Genomic DNA, 21296 nt, shown 5'->3' on the forward strand with positions numbered 1-21296 from the left:
TAGCTAGATCATAATAAATTTCTAATGCAACATTTTACAAAATATTTTTTAAAATAATATCTGAATACTGCTAGCCTATTTCCTTAGTTCCAGTAACCTTTAAAATAATAAAAATAATGACTTTAAGACCCTCAAGCAAGGCCCAGTAGATGTGAAGTGCTTGCATGGTTTTTCTCTATGTCCAGGGTTAGGACTGGGCAGCAAACAGTCCAGGCCTCCCACCTCCCACCTCCCACCTCCCACCTCCCACCGCCATGTCCCTGCATCCATTCCCAGGTTTGTGTGCTTGAACTCTTGATCTCCAAGTGGTGGCGATGCTTTCAATGCTCTCAGGGATTGTGGGACCCTTATGAGGCAGGGCCTGGCTGTCAGAAGTAGGCTCCAGAGAGGAGTGGGCCTTACATACCGTAGCTCTTCTGGGTCCAGCCCCTGCTTCCTGCCTCCTCCTCTGTACCATGTGAACAGGCCACCACTGTTGGAGCCCTTCCAGCCACCATGCAGTAACAGGCCTCTAAAATTGTGAGCCCAAGTAATCTCTGCTCTATTAAGTTGTCTGTGTCAGAGTTTCAGTCACAGTGGTATGAGGAAAATCTTTCAGTAGCTCCTTTATTGAGGAGCCCTCCCCTCTGGACAGACGGGCCCCCACTAAGCCCACAGGCTGGGCTGGCTTTGCTCATGCGGCAATGGCTGGACGCAGTGTGGTGATGGAAAAGGAGCACCCTGCCATGCAGTCTCTCTCCCTTTGCCGTCCAGTATGCTGTGCTGCTCAGGTCTGGACTGCTCCTCCCCGTCCCCTGCTCCAGTAGTGTGTGCTCACTTGGACTTTCACCCGAAAGAGCACTTTTTAACTTGTTAAATATATTTGTTTCTGTGAATTTCACATGAGTACTGTACTTTCTGTAAAGCAGGGATTCACATGGCTAACCTCAAGCTCCATCCAGTTCTTTCACCTCTGCCCCCCGAGGACTAGGGTTGCAGGCATGGGCTTATCATGCACGTCTCTAAAGTTTATTTTCTCTTTGTTAAATCTTCAAGGAGAGCCAGGTGGCGTGGCTCACATCTCTATGCAATTCTGGCCATCAGGGGGCTGAGCCTGGAGGATGACGGGCTACAAGTTGAGAAACTGCCTCAAAAACCAAAGTGACTGTACAATCCCAGAAAAACAAAAAGGCAAAATTTTATTGATTACTGCATTACAAGAAAACCATGAAATGTTAACATAGCAAGAGACTCTGTGTATTAAAAAAGGAGAAAAATGAAAAAAATACCCTCCAGATAGAGATGCTATTTGTTGTTTAGTGTCATTAAATAGAAAATGCTATGCTTCGTGCCTGCCTTTTTCTCCTTTGGTGTCCACCCCACCTGATGCTCAGAGGGTGAGAAGTTTATGCTGGAGTTCACATTCAGCAAATAAAAAGACAGAGCAGAAAAGCCCACTTAAGTCTTAACTTTAAATAAATGATCATTTTTAGTGTATTTATCCTCCCAATTTAACTAACTGTCCTTTATCTGATGACACTGGGTAAGACCCAGTGAGGATTCCAGGATTATAAGAATGGGAAAGGTGACTACAATAAAAGTATAAATTAAATACAAACGAGCCATCATATTTGAACTTTTAGGTCTATGATATTGTGGTTATTCTCGACAGAGTACTTTTATTTTAGAGATGTTTACAAAGCATTTATGGATGACTATGTAATATTCAGGATGTCTTAACAGTTCAGAAGGCAGGAAGGAAGGATAGGCCAAGGCAGGTTAGCTTGGGTAATTTACACAGAGTAGTTAATTATTCGACTTCGCTTTTTATTTGAAAATTTCCACAATAAAAGAAAGTGGCTTGGGAAAAGGTGTGTGTCGTGACGTGTCACCGTCACGCCAGCAAACTCCTAGATGTCCAGTGACTGCACAGGCGCAGTAGAGGAGAAGGGCAGAGTGTCAGACTGGGCCGTCTTTGTCGCTCAGCTGGGCTTTGTTCTATTGAGTCTGGCCTCCTTTCAGAGCTCCGCATACATATTGCAGGTTAGTTATGGGCCTCTAGGAGTGGAGCAAGACCTCATGGCGAGGGAATGGGAAAGTGAGGCGTCAGTTCTTTTATGTGTGATCGGACCCTAGATCGGAACAGTTGATGCTTGGTTGCTGGCACAGTTGGGCAGTTATTACTAATAGACGACGTTCATGGTTTGCTTTCTTCTTATTTCAGGATTTCCTTCAAATGCTGTTGGAGAGCATTCCAGAAGACAAAAGGTAAGGACCAGTATAGGAATTAAGAGCCCCATTTCACGTTTATTGTTGAAAAGATCCTACCATTGTTTGACCTATTGTTAGAACCTAAGACAGTTGAGATTTCCTCTCTGCATAAAGGAGCCCAGTGCAGCTCATGGAGTCGCAGCTTGACCAGAAGACAGGCTGGGGTCAGGGCAGCATGTACAGCCCCGGGCCTTAGATGTGGAATGGGAAACTAGCCAAGGGCACTCTGGGGCAACAGATGGAGAAGAGGACTCTGCAGCACACTGCTCACTGTGATGAGGTCAGGGACTGCTACCACCTACTTCTTTAAAAGATAAGTAGATGGATACCAGAGAAGAACAAGTTGAGGTGACTCCAGTCACTGTGGCTTTATATAAGGGCATACTGTTTAAATGAGGCAGAGAGGTGCGGTAAGAGCCTGGGGTGGCGTGCCGGGTTTGCTGCCTCCTGTCCTGGTCTCATATCTGCTGCTATGATAGAATGCCTGACAAAATGTGACTTGGGAGGATGGATTTGTTTTCGCCACCACTCCAGGTTATCGTTGTGGCAGTCAAGACAGTGGGAGCTTCGGGCAACTGGTCGCATCACGGTCCTAGTCGAGGGCAACCCTCTCTTACACAGTCCAGAGCCCCGGGCCAGGGAATGCTGCCACCAGCTTTCAAACCAGCTCATCCCACATCAATCAAGGTGGTCAAGACAGTCTCCTGTAGACATGCCCACCAGGAACCTGGAGGCAGGAGCTGATGCAGAAGCCATGGAGGGATGCTGCTTGCTGGCTTGCTCCCCATGACTTGTTCAGCCTACTCTCTAGTAGAACCCAGAACTACCAGCCCAGGGATGGCACCACCCACAATGGACTCTTCCCCCCATCAATCACTAACTAAAAACATTGCCTTACAGGTTTGCCTACAGTTCGATCTTATGGAAACATTTTCTCAATTATAAGTTTCCTTTTCTCAGATGACTCTAACTTGTGTCAGGTTGACATAAAACCAGCCAGTATGTCACTTCTGATGTGGTTATTCATTATTCAAGAGTAAACCTGGAAGGTTTACATATTTCCCCTCATAACTGGATGTTAATTAAGCTCACAACCTCACACATGCTAGGCATGGGTCTGACCACTGTACTATAGGGCCAACGTCCTTTTCCTTTATACCTGCTGTCAGAACAATAGCTCAGGTGCTCTGGTAAGTTATAGAGACCCTTCTTTAGGACGTAGAGCAGAGCGGGGCGGGGGGGAAGGAGGGAAGGGAGAAATTAATTTATAGATGTGGTGTACTTCCTCTTCTGTTGGTCATCAAAGTGCATTCCTTCAGGGCAGAGTTCTCAGGGCAGAGACACAGCAGTTTCCAGTGGGACGACACAGTGCACTTTTAGTTTGGGAGATCTGTCTTACTTTTCATCTCCACGATGCAATATGGAGTTCATTTGGATGCCCTGAGCCCCCTGGCTCTGAGGGCCTGGATTTTATTGTTGTGGATATGTACTGAGGTAACACGCTGGACCCACAAAGAGACTTTTGTTGTTGCTGTGGAGATTAAACCAGCATCTATGCCCCACCAACACCCACTGAATCCCTTTGATGGGCACCTTTCCCATTGGGATCGTGCTTTGCCCGGCAGGCTTAAGTCTCATTAAAAATTCTCCTCAAATGTTAAAATAATCTCTTGCCTACAGCAAGCCTTCTTTACCAAGTATATCGGAGTGTATTTTCAAACTTAAGCATCTTCTTGCTGGCTAACTAATCTCAAAATCTCGTTTGCCTATTCAAACAGATGGTTTGCTCTATTACCTATGCAGCATATTGTACTAATTTTATGTGGGCCTCCAAAGACTGCACATCTACCCCCTGGGGCCTCTAATCTTTGGCCCCAGTTTGCAAACTGATCCTTTGGCACATCTGTTCGGCACTTGAGCCATGCTGAGCAGGCAAGGCTTTGCCAGTCACAGTGGCCAGTGCGTCACTGTCACGCCGCCTCTGCACTGCTGTCTTGCCTCAGCGTATTAATGCCCTCTGTGGCGCATCTCCTGTAGCAGGCTCTAGGCTGGACCATGTGAGACAGGGAAGAATAAATCCAGAGCCTTCAGAGAGATCCTAGCCAACCACCAAAAACGTGGGTAATTTTAATCTCCAGCACAGGGCATTAGAATCATGTATGAAGGGCTCTGTGAGGTTCTTGGTCCTGGGGGCACAGACAGCAGACTCGGCAGAGCCTGCTACAGCCTTGGGGAATGTCTATGTGGGGGAGGGGGGGAGGGGAATGGAGAGAGCTAAAAGCCAGAAATTCATTAAAGATTGCTAGAGCATTTGAGTCAAGAACTCTTGAGATCTGGGGCTATTTCAGTGATGGGTACAGTGGCAGTGGGCTGTGAAGCAGGGAACAGAGCCATGGGTTGACTGAGAGGTGCCACGGTTAACAAATGGCTGATTAGTTGTGAAGCTGAATAGAGGAACCAGGTGTGCGCCTGACTTTTCTTGGACCCTGAGCTAAAGTGCAGTGGGCAGCTTCTTGTCCCTGGAATCAGTATGGAGGGGAAGGAGATGAGGACAAAGTGACATGCTCAGGAGGCCATCCAGACAGGCGCACCATCTACCCCCTGCCAAAAAGCTATGCCGCCTAGGGAGTAGTTGGTCTAGCAGCCTTGACTCCGGGGCCCAGGTGTCAGCCATAGCTGCTGATTAATTCTTGCCCATCAGTTATGGTGTTTGTGCATGCATGTTCATGTGTTTGTTTAAACCCTGTGTTCTTCCTCCCCCACGGAGCAAGGAGCACTCACTTGCCTGCCTCGTCAGCAGTCTTCATTAGCTGTCTGAGCACAGATGCCTTGTTTTGATCAAGAAAATGAGCAACACCGTGGAAAGCTCTGAGACACATAATTGGCTTCCACGTGTAGAGAAGAGGTTGAAAAGCATAACTTATCAATGTATAAAAACCGATATGGAATGTAATTCTAAAACAAAGACACTTCCATCTAAACTGTGCCTTTTCTCTGTCTAATACCTATACTTTCAAAGTTGTTGAGGCCTGGCGTTTGCTTCGTGTGGGGCTGATGTGACTGTGTGCTGGGCTGTGGGAAGAGCAGCAGGGTGTGAGTGTTAGAATCCCAGGAGGCTAAGGCAAGAGCCAAGAATGCTAGCATCACACACCATCACCAGCCAGCCAGTAGGCCCAGGCACAGGTACAGTTGCTGCTCACCCTCTGCACAGCAGCAAGCACGCCCAGGTGTGCACAGCCCATTCTCCGACAAGCCTGTGCTTACATCTGTTCACTTCCACGCCATGGAAAGATCATTTTCTAGGCTCTAAACACAGCTTTCTTTTCTAGGCAGTATCATGCCACAGATATGAGTGTGTTCTGTTCCCTCATGTGTTAACTAAGTGTGACCACATTTAGAGCCCACACGGTCTGGAGATAACCCACTTAAACTCCAAGCTGCCCTGTGAAGTGTGGCTCACACGAGCCATCAGCCAGTGGGCAGAACTGCCTGCTGCTCCCAGTACCTGGTTTCAGCCATAGGCTAGGAAGAGAGAGTACCCTAGTTCAGATAGGAAGGGTATTCAGCCTAGAGTCTATGTCCTGTTAGCTATCTTGATAAAGTCAATTTCCATAGCAATAAGACATGCAGAAGGGTCCTTTCCTGTACGTCCTGGGTCCTAGCTACATGGAAATGCGCCTGCTTGTCTGCTGTGATTGTTTAAGCCACGAGCCCTCACAGGGACAACACACTGCTGGCTTAGACACTGAGTCTGACTGTGACAGCAGCCATCTGCCTAGTGCTGCACCATGGCCATAGTAACGGTCGGAACAACAGAAACAACACGGGCACTTGCTTTGCTCTGAAAACATGTGCTCTATTTCTTCCCAGAAAATTAGGCATTTTTTATATGGTGGCTCCCATTTCCATAGAGATGAGACCACCTATAGCAACTCAGGCTTGGCTTTGCTTGGCTGCTTTTGAGAGTGGGAGTGTTAATCCATGTATCTTCTTGTAGCCACAGTCACCCAGACAGGCTTAGTGATCCCTGCACTGACATCAGGGCCTTAGAACTCCCTCTGACAGCACTGACTTTGACCAGAATCTACCTAGGCTGTAGATTCAACACCTGCTCAAACAGTTGCCCGCTACTTGACACAGCAACTGTAAGGACCAAAGTGGTCTTGGTTATAAAATGCGTCAGATCTTTCCAGAGAAAAGTGATCTGAAAATCCAAGCTCCCTCCGGTTAAGGGAGAACAGTTTTGCTCCTGAATGTAGCCTAGGGAACTCTCAGATCCTCACATCTCTGCCCTGAAAGGGCCTCTCCATCTCTTCAAAAATAAAATCGGAGAGCTGACAAGCAGGGCAGTCTCAGCAGGAAGCGACCCCTTCAGCATCAGAAAGGTTAGGGAGAAGGTAAAGCTGTTGGACACAGTGGTACCAGCCCCGCCTCTGTGGGCGTGTCTAGACCACTGCAGGAAGTGGTTCACCATGAGGCCCAAGCTTAGCCTGGGAAGGAAAGCAGGACTTGGTAAATTTGAATCCCAGCTCTTCCAGTACCATCTGTGTGGCCATAGATAAGTTTCCCAACCTCTCAGAATCTTGTTCATCTCTACATGGGTCCGAACAACACTGACTTTGTGCTGCTTCTCTAAGGTTTGTCTGCCGTCCTCCATAGTAGCTGCTACTTCTGTGCCTTCGGTTGGCAGTGCTTAGAGATGTTCTTGTGTTCTGTTTTAGTGAACATGGCAACAGTATTTGCTTCACTGCTTGTCAGTGAATAAACCTCAGAGTTGGCCGCAGAGGGGTACAAGGTAGTCACATGCTTTCTGTAAAACATTGTCTTGCAGAGATCTATGGAGTCCAGAGTCCACCCTCCATCTTTCATCCCTCTATATCCTTCCCTATCACTCCGTGCTCTTGGTACTGGGTGGCAGCCATGCACTCCAGGGACTGAGGTAGAAGGATACTGGGTTTGAGGCCATCCTGTGCCACATAGGGAGACCTTGTCTCCAAAGTAAGCACATGTATGCATACATGCACACATACCTGCTAATCAGTCAGCCATGTGGCCTTCTGCCTCCAGCCTTGTTTTGTAGCCTCCTGCCTCCAGCCTTGTTTTGTAGCCATGGTGGTCTCTTCTCACCTCATCCTGGGTGCTACTGGCTAGACCAAGCCTTATCTTTACCTTGTCTCTGTGGGACAGGGACTTGGGTCTTCTTCCTCCATCTGCCTCCATTTCCAGTGGCCCTGCCCCAGCATGCAGGACAATGCGGCTGCCCCAACTACACACTCAAGTGCTGCCTCCTTTTAAGACCCTCTCTGGATGTTGTTCTGGTGTCCCAAGCCCCCTTATCCTCCCTGAGCCAGGGGATGGTTGTCCGCACCACACCAACAAGCTGCCGCAGTTCTCTGAGGCATCTGTCATCTCTTCCTCAGAGACAGCTCTGTCCCTTGATGTTTTCATGTGAGCTGCTGGACATGAGAGCTCCACCAGGGCCTTATCTCATGCAGATGTTTGCCCGGTGTTCAGTCTTCTCATCTGAGGACTTCGCCCAGCGCCTCCTTTCTCAGTCTTCACTGCCCAGCCTCTCCCTGTGCCCCTGAGAGAAGGGTCTTGCCATGGAAATTCCACAGAGGAAATGGCATTTGTGTCCAGCCATTTCCTCCTCTGTGGTGATGCCCAACAGCTGTTCGCCATCTTTTGTAAAATCACTCAGAAATGGCAATTAAGTCACCCCTCAGATGCTGCCTTTTTGGGACGTGTGCTCCCCATTTCTGAGCTCTTGGTCATCCCGTGTCAGGCCCTTTGCTCATCCCTGCTACTTCTAAGCTTTCTGAGCACTGCCTCTCTGTCTTCTTATGCTGTGAACCTGTTTTCCTGGATGCCAGGCACAGCATGGCCAGCTTTGGATGCGCCTCTGGCTTTGCCTTTCCTGAGGGTCACTGAGATGATGTCAGAGGTATAACCCACAGGAGTCCGGCAAGAACAGAAGCCAGTGAAGGACACTTCCTACCTGTATCCTAGGAAATAATGTTTATTATTACATTGTTATTGTTGTTGTTAATTCTCCCTTGAAAATGTGTAAGATTGCAGCTAAGACTAATTTCTGTTTGCACATGAAGTGAGATGACTCAGCTGAAGGCCTGTTCTCGTCTGAAACAAAGGCCGTCTGTCCCAGTCTTCCCTACCATTGATCTTACCCCTGGGACACAGTGCCTTTAGTACAGGGGTCCGTTGCCTGTTCTTATCCTGAGCAACCCTGGGCTTTGAGCACTAGGGCCAGTTCTGTGTACACCAGGTTGCCAGGCTTGATAGTGGATCAAGGGACCTGTCTTCTGGGACCTTCTCCTGTGGTGCTTTTCCCTGAGTGGCCAGCCAGACCCACCATGCTAGTCCTGTCTGGTCAGTATCTCCAGGCCTTCTCCCACACTCAAGGAAGGATGGTGGTCCTGAAGACACTCTGGGGAGCGGCCTCCTCCCTTCACACATCTCTGAGCCCAACATTTACAGAGCACTTGGTTATTTGCCCTGGATTGAAACTATTAAATGGTAGCAAGTGATGAAAAGGTCCAGTGACGGCAACACTCAGCTTTTTTATGAGGTGTGCTAAGAAATTCCACTGATTCTGAAGACCAGGAAGACCTGGAGAGGTAGTCCCTCTGTCTTCTCAGGTTTTCTCTCTAAGTTCTGCCTACTGGTCCCGTAGAGAAACAGTTGTTGTAGAAATCCAGACCTTCTCCCTGCATAACCCGTGTTTCTTCCCTAGTAGATGCTGTTTCCCCAGCTCACTGAAAACTGATTTCTGACCAATAGCCCGCATGGACTACACTTAGCCTGCTATAGGACAGCATATTTCTATAGCTTCTGTTGTCAGTAGGAAATTGTGTATGTGTGTGTGAGGGGTCCTTGGGGTTTAGATTTATTTATGTGCATGTGCGCTCATGTGCTCATGTGTGGCTGCCAGATGACAGCTGAGAGTCCGTTCTCAACTTCCACCGTGCTAAAACAGGGTCTCTCTTGTTTTCTGCCAGCTGGCCCACAAACTTCAAGGCAATTGTCCTGTCTCCACTTCCCTTCCCGTGATAGGAGTTCTGGGATTCCGGATGGCATGCCATCACAGCTGGCTGTGTGTGGGTTCTAGGACAGAGTTCTGGGATTACGGATGGCGTGCCATCACAGCTGGCTGTGTGGGTTCTAGGACAGAGTTCTGGGATTCCGGATGGCATGCCATCACAGCTGGCTGTGTGGGTTCTAGGACAGAGTTCTGGGATTCCGGATGGCGTGCCATCACAGCTGGCTGTGTGGGTTCTAGGACAGAACTCTGGTAATCAGGCTTTGAGCAGTCGGGGCTTTACCTGCAGAACCAACTCCCGGGCCCAAGAATTGTGTTTTTATTCATTCATTCAAATATAAATATCTCCAGAAACCTGCTTTTTTACCAGGAGCATGGTGAATGCTTGGATTGGCAGCTAGAGAGCTTCCATCCTTCAGGGAAACAGTAAAAGTAATATAACCAAATCAGTCAGTCCCAAGTGTGCGAGGCACTGCAATCAAGTAACCCAAGGAGGCAGGCTGCTCAGGGCCAGTGAGCAGGAATTATCTGGAAGGGGATGAAGGGAGGTGAATTTGCTGAAAACAAACCTTCCTCGCATTGCTGAAGGAAAACCAGTGGCTATTAATATTCTAGATATTTGGTGATTTCTACAGGCCAGTGAAGTTGGCAAAGCAAGAAAGCAAAACCATTTCAGCCAATGTAACAAGCATTAATAATATCGTACAGAGAGATTTGATGTGGTTCTACTGGAAAGCAGACAGGTCCTCTGAGCACAGAGTGCCCCATTCTTGTAGCCCGTGTTACTGCCCAGGTCACAGACATGTTAAACACTTGCCTCACCTCCTCTAGCAGGCAATCAGGCTCCATGTATTGTAGGAACATTGCTTCCCCCTAAAGTTTACCCCAAAGCATTAAAAGTGCCTGTCTCTGTGTGCTGTGACTCTTTAGTTCCATGTTCTGTGTCCTGTTTCCTGGAGAGGTTACCCTGATGTGGGTCCCTTCCCACACCACCAGCCGGTGGGGTGGTGCTCATTCTGGCAGAGAGCATCTCCTCTGCCTGAGTACTGCGCCGTGTCCTGGTCATGTGAGCTCTGACGTGTTTCTAACCATTCCGTCCTTGTTTTGTTTCTGAAGGCTCGGCCTGACTGTTGAGAACATCATCCGTGATTGGCTTGAATGCTCCGGAATACCTAAGGTATCTGAGATAACTGATTTAGGAACAGAGTGAAGCTTGCTGCTACCCTTTCAGCCCAGGCAGTGATGCTGTTAATATGCTATGAAAGTGCTGGCCTCCAGAAGCCACAGACTTGAGTACTGTGGGGCGTCGGTGGATGTGACAGTGGCCACTGCATTGTCATCCAGAACATGCTGGGTATTTTGGGTGGAGTCTCCAAGCAACAGTTTAATACCTGCAGTGGGTTAAGCAGCTGGCTTCAGGTTCTGTCTTGGGTATAGCCAAACAGGTGGTCTCACCTGAGTGTGGTACTTGTTTTCCTTCTGACCCCTGCCTTTCAGCTTCCTCTCTAGGATACGTAAGGGCCTGCATCAGTCTGCTTCTCTACCCATTTAGTCATTGCTTTGTCTTGGGGACTCAGTCTCGGTTCCCTCCACCCCTCTTTCAGGTCATGGGTAGAGAGAATCTTTACCTGCCCTGTGGGAACACCTAACTTAGAGCAGAAGGGGCTACTTATCTCCCAGGTCCATGATTCCAGAATCTATTGGGTGATCTCGGCTCCTCCCTAGCTAGAATGCTGGGCTAAGGACCAGGCTTACTACTGTAATAGGCCTTGGTGACTGTGGACAGACCCCTGTGGCAGTGAAAATTTGGCCCAGCGTTCAGGCAAGCCAGTCCCTGTAGCCTGCTTATTTCTGGTTCTGTGACTGGTTATATGAGCTTTTACTCAGGAGTGTCTGAGTGTCAATGAATGTCTGTGACCCATGAAACACAGTGGAGGTTGTTCACGTGACCTTCAGACAAGGAGAGGCATCACCCGAGCCACCGCTAGCTCCCTGGGAAGCGCTGCCTTCAGTTCAGAAATGGTGGCACCTGCCCAGTTACTTGTTTGGTTCCATATCTCTGGGAACCAAAAAAGAAATGAAAACTAAACAAAACAGGTGAGGTGGGGCCGTGTGGGGCCTGGAAGGAAGCACTTTAAAGTCAGGAATGTATTGAGAGCCTATGACTTCCAAACAAGATGACTCACTGAGAACCAGCCTCACCCTGCAGTGTTTCAGATGGGGGCGTTTCTGGCAGTCTCTGTGGAGTTTGCTTCGTGGGCCTAAGTCAGGCTATAGAAGGGCTCCTAGGCATTCTTGGTGTGGCTGGAAGCTTAGCCACTCCCCAGTTCCCTGCTCTAGAACAGGACCCCTGTTTGCATCAGCTAGCCAGGAGGGAAGGAAGTTCCTGTGCCCTGAGCAGTGCATGCGCAGAAGCAGGCTGCCCCAGGTGAAGTATGAGCCTGGGCAGCAGGGGAGGTGCTTCTTACAAACTGTGCCTGAGCTGAACCTTTTCTTCCAAAGTTCTAGTTGCAATAGCGACAGACTTTCTACCTTGAACCAATGAAACCTGCTGTCAAAACAGCCAGGTGCAATGAGGCTCACCGGCTATTACTGATCTTTCAGAGCCACTGGCATCTCCCTGAGTGCTTAGCTGCTGAGTAAAAACAACCGCAGCAGACAGAAGCAGGCCTAAGATTTGGTGCCTAGGTTTGGCTGGTGAGTGATCACAGGAGCGTCTTTTCATCACCCCTCCCCCACCCAGTTCTCTGGTTATTTCCACAGCTGCTGGTGATCTACCTGCTCTCAGCCCCTTTCACACCCCTTGTATGTTTCTTTTTGTTTCCCCTTCCGTGAGATGCTTGGCAGGGCCTGAGACCCTGTGGTGGCAGGAGCGGCAGTGAACAGGACAGCTTGTTCTTCATGCCGTCATTATGATATGAAGTTACTAGCGTGCCGGCCCTGGAGTGACAGCACAGCCCCACAGGCGGAATTTCTGTCCCTCAGCATTTGAGTTCTCTGATGACAGAGGCCCACATTCTGTTAGGAGGTTTCCATCCCACAGGCTTCAGAGGCCTTTTGTCTTCTTGGGAAGGTCTGCCTCAATTTTCCTTTACTGCTATGCTGAATGAAAAAATCATAAAGAAAATAAGTGGACATAGCTTCCAAGAGCAGCAGAAGTGGGCACGAGACCCACAGAGACAAGAGTCGGAGCCAACCTCCTTAGAGAATACTCAGCCCTGTAACCTTTGGCTTGGCAGAGACTAAAGTTGTCTGTATTCTCATTCATGCAGCCTTTTATGACAATTTCTCTATGAAAACACTGCACATTTATTTTAGAATATAAAAAACTTGTAAATAAGAAAATTGAGATGGCCCAGAGGTGACTTTTATTTATTTATTTATTTGCTGTGTTCTTTGAGGCAGGGTCTGATGTAGTCCATGCCGGCCTTTGTCACAGCTGAGGCTGTCCCCATCCCTGTCAGTACCTCCTGGGTGCTTGGGTTCCAAATGTGTACCACTGTGTCTGGCGTCCAGAGAAAACGCTTTGGTATACATCTTTTCAGCCATTATTCAGAATCTATAAGTATTATTTTGTCTGCTCTCTTCCTTTTTTTGTTTGGTTTCGAGATACAGGAGGTGGAACTCGGGGATATTGTTTCATGTATAAACTGAAAACAATATGCTTCTGTAGCAAAGTCTAACCATGGGGTCACTGCTGCATCAGACTCAGTGGTGATCCAGACCTGATGACAGCCCACCTCCTGTGAGCCTCATGCCTACTTTCTGTGCTGTGTAGTAGGTACCCAGCCTTTTAATAATAAATGAGAACTTTATTCTAAGAGCTTTAGACGGCACTTTCCTTTTTCGTTTGGTATAAGATGGAGAGCAAATGGCCATGCTACTTCCTGAGAAATGGCACGAGACCAAATTTGTCAGCTCCCCAACCCCATCTGGGAATAGTATACAGCTGTCTCCTGGGGACCAACAGGGATTGGTTCCAGAACCCAACTGCAGATACCCAGCCCTTCTGTACAGTGTCTCAGTGTGTGCCTACAACCATCTCAATCCCCCTCGCTGCCATGACATCATTGCACAGATATTTGATGGGCACACAATATTGGTGTCATGCATGCTTGTTTCTTTTCATGCCTGCCCTAAGACTCTCCTCGCTCACATAGTCAGGTTTCCACCGCCGTTGTGACGTTTCTGTGCAGAGCTGGCTTCTCTCCATGCAGGCTCTTTGGGTCTCCTTGGTTTAATTGCTACAGAGCCTCTGAAGCCTCCTCTCATTCCAAGATTCTTCTGCAGTTTGTCAAGACCTGAGGTCTCTGTGTGAGCAAACACACGAACCTATTCCCCAGAACCTGCACACATTTCCTCATTTGCCTGGGCTAGTGCAATAGCTGATTGGTCATGTGGCAGCCAAGCCCTTTTCTTTCTATCTTTTTGTCATCCACGTCGATTTCAAGTGAGTTTCCCCAAAACATAGTTCAAATCCATCCTCAGTGAAATTCTCTCCATTGGCAGTGTGCTGAGGATGCTCTCTGGCATACTGGTTGATGCTTTCAGTGCTTTCCAAGGCTGTCCGGTCCAGAGCTGTTTGTCTCAGCTCTAGGCATACATGGGCAGCCATAACTTCTTTCACACATGCTCTTTCCTGTCTAAGCAGTCTCCTGTCTCCTATTGTGATCCATCATCACTGGCTCTATGTCGTTGCTATTTGCGTGTCTCAGGCTGTCTCTCATTCTCCCTCCAAGAAAGAGTTTACTTCTGATCCTCCCCCCATTACATACCACGCTGAACCTGCTTCCTTTCTTCTGCTGATGCTCTGGGGTTCGTTGTCTGATAGAGCAGTGACTGACAGTGCACAGCAGTAAGTACTTGAACTGTATCTTTCTTACCTACACACCCAGATTTTCTTTAGTTAGTTATTGAGACAAGGTCCCATTGCATAGTTGAGGCTGAGTTAAAACTTGCCATGTAGCCCAGGCTGGCCTGGGACACACAGACCCTGCTGGCTCTGCCTCTTGAGTGTTGGATTGAAGCCCAGTGTCTTGGAATGAGTATCTGAATCTTAGGTCTAATCTTAACTCAATTTTTCTAAAGTTAAAAGCTACTAAGTCTATTATTGCTTGACACATCTCAGGTATAGTAATGACTCTACTTTTCAACTGTAGATTTTATGAAATAAAAGTATAAACCAAGTATTTCTGATTAGAATTAATATCTGAGCTGAGATTAAATGTGCAAAACATCAGCTTAAGCCTCATACCAATAAAGAAGAAGAACAAGAAGAAGAGGAGGAGGAAGGAAGGAAAGAAAGAAGGGAGCAAAAAGGAAAACAAAGTAAGACATTTCTTTAATTTTAAAAATTCTGTCACGTATTGAAGTGCAGTGTTTGAGTGCATGGTGGCCTCACGTACGGTTGGTGCTCAGGCTCTGCACAGATCAGTCAGCTGCAGGGCAGAGTATTTGAAGCCATCAGACCTCCTGGAACAGGAGTGTGCCCTCTGCAGGGTTTGAACCAGCTGGGACAGGTGGAAGGCCATGTGCCGTTCCTACACCACTTTATGTGAGGGGCTGGATTGTCTCTAGGTTTGTGCTAAAAGGAGTCATGGGCCAGTCCTTCAGATACTGAAAGATGAACTAACCTATTAAAACTTTATCTGCTATGCCTCACTTCTGAGATGTAGCAACTGCATTGAGTATCATGGAGCATGCCTGTAACTGCAGCCCTGAAACAAGGAAGATCATGAGTTTCTGCTGCATGTGGACTTCTCTGACTGAAAACAATAACAAAATTACAGCTAAAAAAATTAATTAAAAACTGTTCTGTGTGCGGTGTGTGTATGTGTATATGCACTTGTGTGTTGTGGTGTGGGGGGATGCCTGTACATGCAACTATGGTGGCCAAGGGTTAACACCCAGTATCGTCTTCTATCACTCTCTGCCTGGGTTTTTAAAGACTTACTTTTATCTGTGTATGTGCATATGAGTGTGTGTGTGTGTGTGCGTATATGCACTGTGTCAGATCACCTAGAGCTAGAGTTACTGTCAGTATTGCATCACCAGCATGGGTGCTGGGAACTGACCTTCAGTCTTCTGCAAGAGCTCCCTGAACCTGGAGCTCATCAATCGACTAGACTAGCTGCCCAACAGACTCCTGAGATCTGCTCTTGTCTCTGCCCCAGCACTGGGATAGCAGGTGCTTGCCCCCATGCTCTCCTCACTGCTGCAGCTGAGACACTTAACTGCTGTGTGTGTTGTTGAGTGAAACTGTTCTTATGGGGTGTGTGTGTGTGTGTGTGTGTGTGTGTGTGTGTGTGATGTTGAGTAGACTGTTCTCATGACCTGTGTGTCCTCCTGAGCAGAACTGTTCTATAGCCGTTAGTTAGGTTAACATGTTAGTCATCATACCTTAAAGTCATCTACAGAGTAGACCTAAGTGAATCTATCTCAAGTTTGTAAAGTCTGTGAGTCAAAGTGGAGATGAGAGATCCAGGCCGCTGTTGGTTATCCACAGATGGCTTCAACCCACAAGTGAGGAGTTGGTCTGCAGAGTTCAAGCAGGCCCCTCAAAGATAGGAACTAATTCCCTCCTTGTTTCTGCTCTCAATTTCCACTACTCGTCAGCTTGTTCCCAGAAATCTGGACAAGTCCTCACACTAATTTAAGTGAGCCTCGGCTCCATCTGCACCTACACCTTCTCAGAACGACACACCCAGCAGTAGCGTCAGAACCAGCAGAAGCGAGGGCAGCAGAGAGGACAGCGAGGTACTGTCGGGCAAGCTGCATCCCGGAAAGGTCACACAAGCCAGCAATGGAAGGTGGGAGCCCTACAGGGGACAGCGGAGTCACAGGATTAAGGAAAGGTGGTTGGGTCTACTGCAGAGGCTTTGTGTTCTTGGAGCCAAGGATGAGCTTTCTGTGAAGAGAATGCTAGCTGGCTACTCAGGAGGACGACTTGGAAGCTTTCTGTAGCATGCTCATATAATGTTTTCTGAATAATAATAGAGGCTATTAGAATACTTAATCCCAGGGCCTAATGGTGAGCTTCAGGCCAGTGGGAGGCCCTGTATCAAAGGAGGGGAGCAGCCTTCATGAGGATGACCTCAGGCCTCCACAGACGTGTATATGCACATACATGCACCCACACCTGCATGTGTACATGCATATGCAGTAAAAGTGAATTCAGTATGTAGCCTTGTAGAGCAAGCCAACTGATTTAAATGCCCATTTTATAGTGCCCAGATCCTGGCAAGGATAGGAGAGGACCCCAGAGAATTTGATAGTGGAATAAGACCTAAGGTCTGTGTCTTTTAGGATCGCAGATTGAGCGCTATGCCATCTGCGTTGGTGGATATGTGCTGTTCAGGCCCACATCCAAGGCTTCATGTGTGCTGGTCACATGCCTCACCCTTGAGCTGCCATTTTTAGCAACTGAGCATGTATTTTTAAAGTGAGCTAATAGAATGTATGTATGATTCATGTGAGAGCAGCTTTCTTGGTTAAAGAACATTAGAGAACTTTTTCCTTGAAGAAAAAAAAAGTGAAAATTCTAAACTAGGCCAAATCGATGCAGATACATTCAGACATGCAGACATGTGGCACCAGCGGAAAGAAATCTAGTATTTGTTTAGTAAACTAAAATAAATCTTTTGTGCCTTTTAAGGCAGAAGAAAAAGGAAGCCAGGGTAACGGGCTGTGGAAAGGTGAAGAACAAGGCATGATAACTCTTTCCTGTGATCCCAACACGGGGCAGAGGCAGACTAGAGCTAGAACCAGATCCTACCTCAAACAAAAAGAAAGAGATGAAGTTGGTGGTGAGTGGTTCAAGTGATTTATTAGAGAGGCTGAGTCCCTTCTAGAAGAATGGTCCCTGATGGCTTGGGTCAGAGACCACTGGTCATCAGGACCACTCAGGAGCCAAGATAGAGCTCTCAGGCTCAGCCAGTTCCTACTGTGCTTGAGTAGATCTGGGATCGGTTGTTAGGGTCTATAATTGTGCTGTATTCTAGGAAATCTTTTGTTAAGCCTTTCTTTTCTAAGTAAATACTAAGCACTTAGCATCCTTCAATCTCATATTCTTCCCGTATGGTCCAGATACTTGCTCTGGTTGTTTAGTTTGTTCATTGAAGCACAACAGCGTATCAGTACTCAGTGTGCGAGAGAGTAGGGTAAAGACCCTGTCTGTGAGGTCAGTGTATTCGGTTAGCAAGGCATGGAGGAGTCTACCCCAGAGCCAGAGGCCTAGGAGGAACTGTGGAGGTTGATTCTGGTATTTGCTATGTTCAAGTAGGAGGCCAAATCAAGCCCCAGCTCATTCTCAAGCCTGCAAGCTTGTTGTGTAAGCTAGCCATGTGATTGCACTCACATGATGCTCTTCAGAGTCCAGCATGCTGCTCACAACAAGCAAGACAACCCTGTAGGATTTCTCTGTAACGAGGCTTTGTTGAGAGAGCTCTTTAGAGAGGAACGTGTAACCTTTGAGCACTGGTTGGAAGAGTAAATCTGTCACGGGAGCCACCCAGTACTTTGTAAAAGCTGCCCCAGCCCCTGTAGATAGCTTGTCCTCTTCATCCCTGTCCCTCAGAAGCACGATGTCCTTCCCGAGTTTGAGGAGCAGGCCAGTGAGCTCATGCCTTAGTGCTGCCTGACGTCACCTTGCATCATTACACATCTTGATTTTTGAGGCAGTGGCTCCCAGTGAGGCCTTCCTCAATGTCCAGGGCATCTTGTTCCAGCTCCTGCCACTGGAGTATCCTGCTTCTAGAGAACAGGACCATTCTTCCTTCTCCATTACGAAGAACCATTATATGGTACCAGATAGGTTTGATGTTTTCACAGTGTGTTTGTTGGGCACACCTCCTATACTTTATCTTTTCTAGTTGGCACAACTTTCTGTCCACCTTAGAATTACCAGCTAGGGACCTGTCCTGGAGAACCATGCCTACTTTCCTCACCGTGGTAAGATGAGCCCCATGAGAAGTGCTACCATCTGCCAGCTCTTGTAGGTCTAGTTAATGGCACAGCCAAGGCCCAGACTATGGTCTTTTGTAATTTTTAGTGGTGTTTTTAACCTAACAGCTCAGCATGGCTCCATCTTTGCTTTTGGTGGACATAGGCACACAGCAGAGGCTGAGCCGTGTTGTTTGCTTTTTCTCCTTGAACCTGTCTTACCCTGCAGGCCTCTCTAGATAACATGACGGACATGCGGAACTCTTCTCTTAGCTGTTTGTGAAGGCCAGCCCTGTGTGTGAACAGGAGCTTTGCATGGGAAATGTGGGCTTTTAGTGTATCCAAGAGCTCATTGTTTCTGGTACGAGTGACTGCAGATTAGTTTGCTTTGGCCTTGGTGGATACAGCCCATCTTCCCTTGAAGTAGAAACCAGATTAGATGTTAAATATCAGACCATCAAAATGAGAAGAGGCAAATGGTCATAAAACCATCTTTCCATATCAGCTGCAGCAATGAAGGGATGTTATCCGCATCTCTTGGCTTTCAGTGCTAAGTTCTCAGCTCAGGTCCTTGGCTCCTATCCTCTGTGCTGAGAGCAGGCAGGCAGCCAACCAACCAGTGTGACAGTCAGGGAAGGTTGGGTTTACAAAAAGGCAGTGTGGAAATTAATGCTCCCTAATGAGAGTTTCAGTTATTCAACAGAGACCCTGTCCTTCTAGGTGTGTCCTTGTGTCCTCTGCCCGTGTCCTACCTCTGGTCCATTATCACAGCATAAGGTCCAAGTGGTTTGACACATAAAATGCTAGACAACGTCACTGTGCAGTGAATGAGCAAGAGTGCAGGCTGGGTGAAGGGGTCAGCAGTATCTCCTTCAAGGTGACGGTTTCACAAGCGACTGTATTGTGAGACTCTGATACGTAGTGTTGCTACTGCACTGGTAGTTCAGATGTTGGATGTAGCTTGGGGCAGCTTTGTTGTCACTGAGCAGCCCCATGTTTGATACCTCACTGCTTCTGGACCCGTGCACCACACTGGCTCTTGCATCGTAGGTGTGCCTGGTCACCTCTAAGAGGAGTGCCTTTGTCTCCTTGGAATCCAAATTATGCTGGGTTTTAGACCCAGTGTGGCAGTTGAGAGGAATTTCACCTCCCTGCATGGTGTTCTATAAACTTTATCAAGAAACACTGTTTCTACTTGTTTGTTAGCCTTCCAGAGATGAGTGAGAAGAAGCCCAGGTAACAGTCAGATTACAGGACCTATGTGCCTATGTCTAAGGAAGGTGATGGTCTCAGATACAAGTCAGTTACCCACAGATGTTCATCTGTCTGACCAGCAATGGATGAGAAAACTGCTGGGCTTGTTAGCTTCAAAATTCCTACAGATGAGCAGACACCATAGGCCACCCTTCATGAGAGGGAGAAGAGCAAAAAGTTCCTTCATGGCTTTTGTCTACCTGTGCCTGGAGATAATGTTGCTGAAGGACAGATCAAATCCAGAAGAAGCCTCCCATAGTCTGGCTTTCTGTTTAAATCATTAGACTCTTTACTGCTTACAAAGCAAAACACGCTGAACCGGCGCAATGCTGCCCACGTTTACAAGAAACTGCCATACTCACAGCAGAGCACCGTGGCGGTCCTTACGTTGAAAAGCAGAACCTATTTGGGGTTGGGATGATCAAATCCAGATGCTTTTCTAAAATTATATTTTCAGTGCATTTATATGTCTGTTACAAAGTGTGCTACATGCTAAAAATATTTTCCTTTGTAGGCCAAGGGAAATTGCAAACCACACTGAGAGAACACACATAAGTTGGTTTTTAAGTGTGCTAAGGGCACCCTGGTTGTTACCGGCCTCATCTTTACAACCCGCCACCATTTGGGCCCCAAAGCTTCACAGTTCAATTCTTCTTTAATTTTAGGAACTTTATTGCCTTAAAAACACACGGGCGGGCAGCCAAAGTCAATAGGTAGAACTGAGGACCGGGGCTCCATGGCAGCAAGAGATTAGAACTCACTGGAGATGACGCCTTCAGAGGTGCTGTGTGTCCTGGGGTGGGAGTCACCCTTGTCAAGCAAAGGTTTAACTTGCTTTTCTCTCCCCCAGTGGTGCTGCTGCTTCTGCTCTGTGCCACCAAGCAGACATGTGCTTCTCTTCAAGACCTTTCGTGTTTGCATGCGTCATGAAGTCCATTTCTCCAGAATTCTCACTGGCCTTCCCTTCTTGAAGTGTGTTTATTTGGTCACTGGTTTTGTAGTTAGGATCATCTGCCTGCGTCTAGACAAATCTACTAAGAAATTATGTATAAAACCCAGGAATATATAATTGTCTACCATTCAAATGCAGTTTTTAAATCTCCAGTGTGCGAGTCTTCCTCTGCCACTTTTCAACTTAGTTTTAATACTTTTTAATCACATGTCTGCGTGTGTGAATAATCCTGTGAGCACAGAGGCTAGGAGAGCCCGTCTGAGCCCTGGAGCTGGAGCTGCAGGAGGTTGTGGGTTGCTGGGGACGGAACCTGGATCTTCGGGGATAGCAGGAAGATCTCTACCTACTGAGCCTTCTCTCTAGCCCCTCCAACTTTGGGGATTTTTGTCTGTTTGTTTGTTTTCTGAGTCAAAGTCTCTCACTAAACCTGGGGCTTGCCAGTTACTAGACTGGGGCTGGCTGACTGTCAAGCCTCTGGGGTTTCCCTTATCCCTACTGTCCACTTCTGGGATCAAATTCAAGCCCTCATGTTTTCAAAGCATGAGTTTTGACCATGGAGCCATCTCCCCCAGCCCTAGGAATTGTATTTTAAATATAACGGAATTCTTTTCTCTTTCTCCATCTTGCATAACAGCACACCCAGGAAGAAAGCAAGGGTTTGCTCAGTACATGATACCGATGTACTTCTACCCAGAAATCTGCAGGATAAACATTGTTGCGCCCTTTCTGTAGATGAAGAAGCTGACTCTGTCTGACCTGGAAGCCATGCTGACTAGTACATTGTGTCTCTGACGTTTGCACAGCTGTGGCTTTGCCACACTAATAGATTCGAGAGCAGCATAG

General features: G+C 47.6%; 1 protein-coding gene across 8 annotated transcripts in view; it reads left to right on the forward strand.

The window, feature by feature from the left end:
- The window catches only part of Aopep (aminopeptidase O (putative)), a 272203-nt gene that overhangs the window by 177299 nt on the left and 73608 nt on the right, over nt 1–21296 (forward strand). For 7 of the 8 annotated variants that reach the window (XR_015734915.1, XR_015734916.1, XR_015005257.2 and 4 more), the window contains 2 exons: nt 2204–2247; nt 10424–10484. Coding sequence is in view for 5 of the 8 variants with exons in the window: in XM_087896652.1 (XP_087752778.1) it covers nt 2204–2247; nt 10424–10484 (105 nt within the window). In the remaining 3 variants the exon portion in view is untranslated. Of the gene's footprint in view, nt 1–2203; nt 2248–10423; nt 10485–20351; nt 21056–21296 lie in introns of those variants that run through there. The other variant, XM_087896653.1, reaches the window with a different exon arrangement.

Source organism: Myodes glareolus, chromosome 14, assembly GCF_982192425.1.
Source record: "Myodes glareolus chromosome 14, mMyoGla1.1, whole genome shotgun sequence".
Classification (NCBI taxonomy): Eukaryota; Metazoa; Chordata; class Mammalia; order Rodentia; family Cricetidae; genus Myodes; species Myodes glareolus.